The sequence below is a fragment of the Nerophis lumbriciformis genome, linkage group LG05 (assembly GCF_033978685.3).
Source record: "Nerophis lumbriciformis linkage group LG05, RoL_Nlum_v2.1, whole genome shotgun sequence".
Taxonomy (NCBI): domain Eukaryota; kingdom Metazoa; phylum Chordata; class Actinopteri; order Syngnathiformes; family Syngnathidae; genus Nerophis; species Nerophis lumbriciformis.
In genome coordinates this window covers 16,815,001-16,823,255 of record NC_084552.2, presented here as the reverse complement: position 1 = coordinate 16,823,255, position 8,255 = coordinate 16,815,001, and the positions used below count along the sequence as shown (strand labels likewise).

At 38.5% G+C, this 8,255-nt stretch overlaps 1 protein-coding gene across 1 annotated transcript in view; it reads left to right on the top strand.

Moving 5' to 3' along the window:
* The window catches only part of LOC133606839 (mannose-P-dolichol utilization defect 1 protein-like), a 38,598-nt gene continuing 30,343 nt past the window's right edge, over positions 1 to 8,255 (top strand). The window contains exons 1-2 of the mRNA XM_061961206.1: positions 1 to 182; positions 1,209 to 1,274. Coding sequence (XP_061817190.1) covers positions 56 to 182; positions 1,209 to 1,274 — 193 coding nt within the window. The 5' untranslated portion in view covers positions 1 to 55. The remainder of the gene's footprint in view (positions 183 to 1,208; positions 1,275 to 8,255) is intronic.

The following is an 8,255-nucleotide window of genomic DNA, read 5'->3' as shown; positions in this document are numbered from 1 at the left end:
ATTATTCGTGGTGTTGCACACTCCCTGTCATCTTGACAGGACTGTTGACCCCACAATGGCGGAGGAAACAACTTTTGTGAAAGCTTCCTCCTTCATGGATCCTTTTAAAGGCTTCTTGTTGGCATATTTGATGCCTGAGTCATGTTACGACGAGTTATTTGTCAAGTTCAACCTTTTGCATGGTATGTGTGTTCGTTTGATAGCCTCTCGCTCACTCACTCAATACCGGAAACGCACTTGTGTAAAGCTAACATCTCGTTCGAAATATTACTCGTCGCTTCAATATGTTGTTTGGTTAAATTCAATAATAGTACCTAATATATACTATATTGTTACATCTGCTTTAAATTAAAAATGCTTTAGTTTTGCCTACATGGTTGCTTACTTTTTTTATTTTATGTCATATAGATGTATTGATTTTCATTAGTTGCTACCTAAAGGGGCCGTTTGCAACTTGTTCAAAATAAAAATAAAATATATACATACATATATATATATATATATATATATATATATATATGTATATATATATATATATATATATACATATTTTATATATTATATTTTAATAAAATCCCCTGAAGAGCAGGGAAACCTGCGAAACAGGCTTGTAGGGATAAAATAGCCTCTGTGTTTTTTCCTGACCTAACGTATATTCCGCTCTACCCCGGTATTGAGCACTGTATAACGGATAAACCACAGAAACCTCGACTACCGGTATACATATAAAAACACTACCGGCTAGCTTGTTTACCATCATTGGTATATGGAAACATACACATTATTTTTGATGTCTATATTTTTCGTAATCACTAATTATATTGAACACAAATTTCTGGTTGGTCCAAGGAGTTTTTCTGGTGTTCAGGCTTGTCACTCACCGCTGTCTCGTCCACAGTTCAAGAGGAGCAACTAACAATTTGCTGTCATGTTGTGTTAAGCTCCGCTATGCATTCAATTATAGTTAACATTAACTATCCAAATGAGCTAACCACACTCATCGTTAATGCGCGTGTTACATAAGGATGTCATTACGTGTTAAAAGCCTTAAAACGGCGGGATATAAAGCTTAAAACACATTGGAGAAAGTGCCTTATAGGCATCTGCGTAAAGGTTACAAACAGCCTCCAAAGGCAACTCCATTGCTTGACATTGTATTCTTTTTTTGTCTAGAGCATTTTATTGATTTTGAATTATTTGTGTTCTAGTTCCATGTCTAAAGATTTTGATCAGCAAAGGACTGGGGATAGGCATCATCCTTGGATCTGTGATGGGTAAAAAAAACCATACTTTTTTCATCATAAGAATGCTTGAAGTGTTTCAATTGCAATGTTCTATCTTTAAAATGTTTATAATGTATCTTAAAGGGGAACAGCACTTTTTGGGGTAATTTTGCCTATCATTCACAATTTTTATGTAAGTCAAGAACATATGTGAGAATTTTTGGGGATTCTGAAGATAAAAAACACTCGCAAGATGCGACTTACATGGCAGCTAACGTGAGTCACCCATGTATCCTTCCAAGCCCTCTAAGACAACTTCAAAAACCGCCATCAACGTTTCATATGCATGCTGTAAGTGTGTCAGGGTTTCCCCTTAATGTATTCGATCGTGGCGCAACGCCATGGCATAATAAAAGCCGCCACACCTTAAACATTACTTCTTTTTTTTTACATGAAAACAAATTAAAGTACAATACAATATATTGTAGCCTCCAGAAGAAGTCAAACAAAGTATGATGTTATTTTTAACTTTTATTGCCAATCTTGTGCTCCTGTGCGCACACTTCCTTCTCCGGGCAGACACACTACAACACTTCCTCATTCTTTGCCAATCATCTTTCACTTTGGACACAATGTGTTCAAGATCATGGGAAAATTATCATTAATACCACGTAACATTAACATTTAACACCAGCAGGTCGTTACAGTATGAATAGATATTAGAGATGTCCGATAATATCGGCCTGCCGATATTATTGGCCGATAAATGCTTTAAAATGTAATATCGGAAATTATCAGTATCGTTTTTTAATTGTCGGTATCGGTTTATTTTTTTTATTTTTTATTTTAAATTTATTTATTTATTAAATCAACATAAAAAAACACAAGATACACTTACAATTAGTGCACCAACCCAAAAAAAAAACTCCCCCATTTACACTCATTCACACAAAAGTGTTGTTTCTTTCTGTTATTAATATTCTGGTTCCTACATTATATATCAATATATATCAATACAGTCTGCAAGGGATACAGTCCGTAAGCACACATGATTGTGCGTGCTGCTGGTCCACTAATAGTACTAACCTTTAACAGTAAATTTGACTAATTTTCATTAATTACTAGTTTCTATGTAACTGTTTTTATATTGTTTTACTTTCTTTTTTATTCAAGAAAATGTTTTGACTGTATTTATCTTGTTTTATTTTATTATTTCTTTAAAAAAGGACCTTATCTTCACCATACCTGGTTGTCCAAATTAGGCATAATAATGTGTTAATTCCACGACTGTATATATCGGTATCGGTTGATATCGGTATCGGTAATTAAAGAGTTGGACAATATCGGAATATCGGATATCGACAAAAAGCCATTATCGGACACCCCTAATTGATATATATATATAGTGTGTTATCTGTGCACTGTTGACAAAAAGACTTTGACTTACAGCACTGCTGAAACCTAATGTTGTGATGACATAAGCAAATGCACATGATTGTCTGCAGCAGAGACAGAATGTCTGCCATGTGGATATACTTTGATGTACCCCAGATATACCCAAGGAAAGCGAGCTAGAAAATGGGAAATGTACAAATATTAAGAGGACCATGGTGGCTGTCAAGGAGAGAAAGCTCGCAGTAGCGTGAAGCAACAGAACCCTCACTGACATCACACTTCTTATCATTGCTCATTTTGCAGATCACTGTCCATAGGTATATCTCTGACCGAGGCCTTATTATGCAAAACCAACTCTTCTTACCTATTGGTACTTGCTGGTAAAATTTGAAATCAAACCGCAAAGGCGTTGCAGAGATATTTATAAAATAATTTTCCCCTCCTTCCTACTTCCTCCAAACAAGCCTTTTAGAATATGCACAATTGGTGATGCCACAAATTGGGAAAACCATCAGCGGATTATCAATACATGATTTAAATGTACCCATACTGCCTTGTGCGCATCCGCCATTGTAGTCCGTGCGGTAGTCAATAAGCTTCTATATTGCTATCCTCTTGTTGTGGGGCAGACTGACTCATACATGCACACGCATCCTTTGCTTTTGTCATTTCTGATATAAAGTAGTGTATAGTTCTCACTTATATCTGTCAGTGGGCTCGCTATGAAAGCGCTAAAAAAACAACAAAGTGGGCAGGAAGAAAATACAGTCAAAGTGGACGCATGTAAATAAGACCGTCCATAAAACGGTGCATCCTGAAGAGGCGGTCAGAAAGCGTCTCGAAAACAATCTATGCAAAATTTTGACCAAATAACCACAAGGAAATGTTTTAAATTTAGAGAGAAAAACTCACAATACAACTCCTTTAAAGTACGTCAACATCGCAGACATGCTGCCTCAGCTCCATATTGCCGACGCCATCACAACATCCGGTTTTGACAATGCTGTTCCGGAAAGGTCTTTTTTCGGCGGCCCAATTTGATTAGATATACAGTGAAGAAAATAAGTATTTGAACACCCTGCTATTTTGCAAGTTCTCCCACTTAGAAATCATGGAGGGGTCTGAAATGTTCATGGTAAGTGCATGTCCACTGTATGAGAGATAACCTAAAAAGAAAAAATTCAGAAATCACAATCTGATTTTTTTAACAATTTATTTGTGTGATAAAGCTGAAAATAAGTATTTGAACACCAACATTACTATTTGGTAGAGTAGCTTTTGTTTGCAATTACAGAGGTCAAACGTTTCCTGTAGTTCTTCACCAGGTTTGCACAGACTGCAGGAGGGATTTTCGCCCACTCCTCCACACAGATCTTCTCTACATCAGTCAGGTTTCTGGGCTGTCGCTGAGTAACACAGACTTTCAGCTCCCTCCAAAGATTTTCAATTGGATTTAGGTCTGGAGACTGGCTAGGCCACTCCAGAACCTTGATATGGTTCTTACGAAGCCACTTCTTGGTTTTCCTGGCTGTGTGCTTTGGGTCATTGTCATGTTGGAAGATTCAGCCACGACTCATCTTCAATGATCTGACTGAGGGAAGGAGGTTTTTGGCCAAAATCTCACAATACATGACTGCAGTCATCCTCTCTTTAATACAGTACAGTCGTCCTGTCCCATGAGCAGAAAAACACCCCCAAAGCATGATGCTACCACCTCCATGCTTCACAGTAGGGATGGTGTTCTTGGGATGGTACGCATCATTCTTCTTCCTCCAAACACGCATAATGGAATTATGACCAAAAAGGTCAATTTTGGTCTCATCTGTCCACAAAACTTTCTCCCATGACTCCTCTGGATTATCCAAATGGTCATTGGCAAATTTAAGACGGCCTTAACATGTGCTGGTTTAAGCAGGGGAACCTTCCGTGCCATGCATGATTTCAAACCATGACGTCTTAGTGTATTACCAACAGTGACCATGGAAACAGTGGTCCCAGCTCTTTTCAGGTCATTGACCAAGTCCTGCCGTGTAGTCCTGGGCTGATTCCTCACCTTTCTTAGCATCATTGAGACCCTACGAGGTGATATCTTGCATCGGGCTCCACTCCGATTGAGATTGACCGTCATGTTTAGCTTCTTGCATTTTCTAATGATTGCTCCAACAGTGGACCTTTTTTCACCAAGCTGCTTGGCAATTTCTCCGTAGCCCTTTCCATCCTTGTGGAGTTGTACAATTTTGTCTCTGGTGTCTTTGGACAGCTCTTTGCTCTTAGCCATGCTGAATGTTTGGGTCTTACTGATTGTATAGGGTGGACAGGTGTCTTTATGCAGCTAACGACCTCACACAGGTGCACCTGATTCAGGATAATACAGTGGAGTGGAGGAGGACTTTGAAAGGCGGACTAACAGGTCTTTGAGGGTCAGAATTCTAGCTGATAGGTGTTCAAATACTTATTTTCAGCTGTATCACACGAATAAATTGTTAAAAAATCATAGATTGTGATTTCTGGATTTTTCTTTTTAGGTTATCTCTCATACAGTGGACATGCACCTACCGTGAACATTTCAGACCCCTCCATGATTTCTAAGTGGGAGAACTTGCAAAATAGCAGAGTGTTCAAATACTTATTTTCTTCATTGTATATATATATCTCTATATATCTCTGTTTATACTATAACGACCTGCTGGTGTTAATGTTACGTTTGTGTATTATTAATGTTCATTGTTCCCATGGTCGTGATTACACCATGTTGGCAGAGAATGAGGAGGTGTTGTGTAAAAACACAAATTTTTAAGGTGTGGCAGCATTTACTTTTCCCAAATATTAATTACCGTGTCTGGCAAGTTGGGCAAGTTGACTTTTTAAGGTCAAGGCAAGTGTTGCCTTAAAGGAGGGCTCATATTTTATGGCACCAAGGCAAGCTAGAAGGGCCACAATAAGTGTTTTAAATTTAGAGAGAAAAACTCACAATACAACCCCTTTAAAGTACGTCAACATCGCAGACATGCTGCCTCAGCTCCATATTACCTACCTACGCCATCACAACATCCGGTTTTGACAATGCTGTTCCGGTCAAGGTTTTTTTTCGGCGGCCGAATTTGATTAGATAATAGGCTATATATCTCTGTTTATACTATAACGACCTGCTGGTGTTAATGTTACGTTTGTGTGTTATTGATGTTCATTGTTGCCATGGTCGTGATTACACCATGTTGGCAGAGAATGAGGAGGTGTTGTGTAAAAACACACATTTTTAAGGTGTGGCAGCATTTACTTTTGCGTTGCAGTGTGCCACGATCAATTACGGTCCTGGTGTATGGAATATTCTAACACACCATTGATGTACCGTATTTTCCGCACCATAAGGCGCCCTGGGTTATAAGCCGCGCCTTCAATGAACGGCATATTTCAAAACTTTGTCCACCTATAAGCCGCCCCGTGTTGTAAGCCGCATCTAACTGCGCTAAAGGAATGTCAAAAAAACAGTCAGATAGGTCAGTCAAACTTTAATAATATATTAAAAACCAGCGTTCTAACAACTCTGTTCACTCCCAAAATGTACGCAAATGTGCAATCACAAACATAGTAAAATTCTAAATAGTGCAGAGCAATAGCAACATAATGTTGCTCGAACGTTAATGTCACAACACACAAAATAAACATAACGCTCACTTTCTGAAGTTATTCTTCATTCATAAATCCCTCGAATTCTTCTCCTTCGTGTCCGAATTGAAAAGTTGGGCGAATGTGGGATCCAAAATGGCCGGCTCCGTCTCGTCGCAGTAATCGGAGTCAGTGTCGCTGTTGTCCAGCAGTTCTGTGAATCCTGCCTTCCGGAAAGCTCGGACCACAGTTGTGACCGAAATATCTGCCCAGGCATTTACGATCCACTGGCAGATGTTGGCGTCGTCTGGCGCTGTCTCCCTGTCTTAGTGAAGGTGATGTTGGCGTCGTCTGGCGCTGTCTCCCTGTCTTAGTGAAGGTGTGTTCGCCTTCTGTCATCCACTGTTCCCACGCAGTTAGCAGTCTAGCTTCGAATGCCCTGTTGACACCAATATGTAGCGGCTGGAGGTCTTTTGTCAATCCACCCGGAATGACGGCGAGTATTGAATTAAGCGCGTAAGCGTGTCTCTTAATGTGATGTTATGAGCTAGCAAATATAACAACTACACTACCCAGCATGCAACGATAGTGACGAGCATGCGCGGTAGCCCTGAGAAGCGTTGTATGCTGGGAGTTAGAATGTGGTTATGAGCACGCTGTGAGTAAACGTTGAGAACTCAGTTAACACGCCTCGTCTGCATTATTTATAATTAGACAGACAACACACTTAATAGGAGCCATTTTGGGGTCTTTACATAAACACACAAATGGAAATGAAACGTCACATATCCCAGCATGCACCGCGCCCTTCTTCTACGGGGAAAAAAGATGGCGGCTGTTTACCGTAGTTGCGAGACCGAAACTTTATGAAAATTAATATTAATATTAACCCATATATAAGGCGCACCGGATTATAAGGCGCACTGTCAGCTTTTGAGAAAATTTGTGGTTTTTAGGTGCGCCTTATAGTGCGGAAAATACGGTAAGTGCTGGCATCTCCCAGAGTACTTTTTCTGGTGCCCTTTACCAAATATTAATTACCGTTTCTGGCAAATTGGGCAAGTATATCTAGTTCCAGGCCTCAAATTTGAACTTTTTAAGGTCAAGGCAAATGTTGCCTTAGAGGAGGGCTCTTATTTTAGGGCACCAAGGCAAGTTAGAAGGGCACCAAGGCAAACATTATTTTATTTTGAGGCAGGATATATATATATATATATATATATATATATATATATATATATATATATATATCTTGCCTCAAAATAAAATAATGTTTGCCTTGGTGCCCTAAAATAAGAGCCCTCCTTTAAGGCACATTTGCCTTGACCTCAAAAAGTTAAAATTTGAGGCTTGGAACTAGATATACTTGCCCAACTTGCCAGACACGGTAATTAATATTTGGTAAAGGGCACCAGAAAAAGTACTCTGGGAGATGCCAGCACTTACATCAATGGTGTGTTAGAATGTTCCATACACCAGGACCGTAATTGTAATTATATATATGTGTATGTATGTATGTATATATACATATATATTGTACTGAAACACTAAGGAGGCGTTGGAGAAGAACAAAGCTTGTTTATTAGACTTCATCTTCATTAGCCAAACTGCTCCGTTTTATTTTGATATCAAAAAGTAAACACCAGGTTTTGTTTACATTAATTGTGGGTTTTTTTCATGTCACTTCAAAAATCATTCATGTGACATCATTTTGTTAATGTGTTATTGTGTATAGTTAATTCCTATACAACATATTTCTGCTCAAACTCATAATGGATCTGTCCCGATACATCATGTAGATGATGTACATAACTTAAAAAAATATATAAAAACTCTCTCTATCAAAATGTACAAATAGAGATAAAGGCATCATGTAATGACAAAAAGTTGACAAGTTGATGTTATTAAAGAATAAAACAACATAATATTTGTTTATAAATATATGGATAACGTTTATCTATAGTCTTTTTATTAGACATTACAAATGACATGATGGTATTACGTTCACACCCCAACACTGCTTTACTTAAC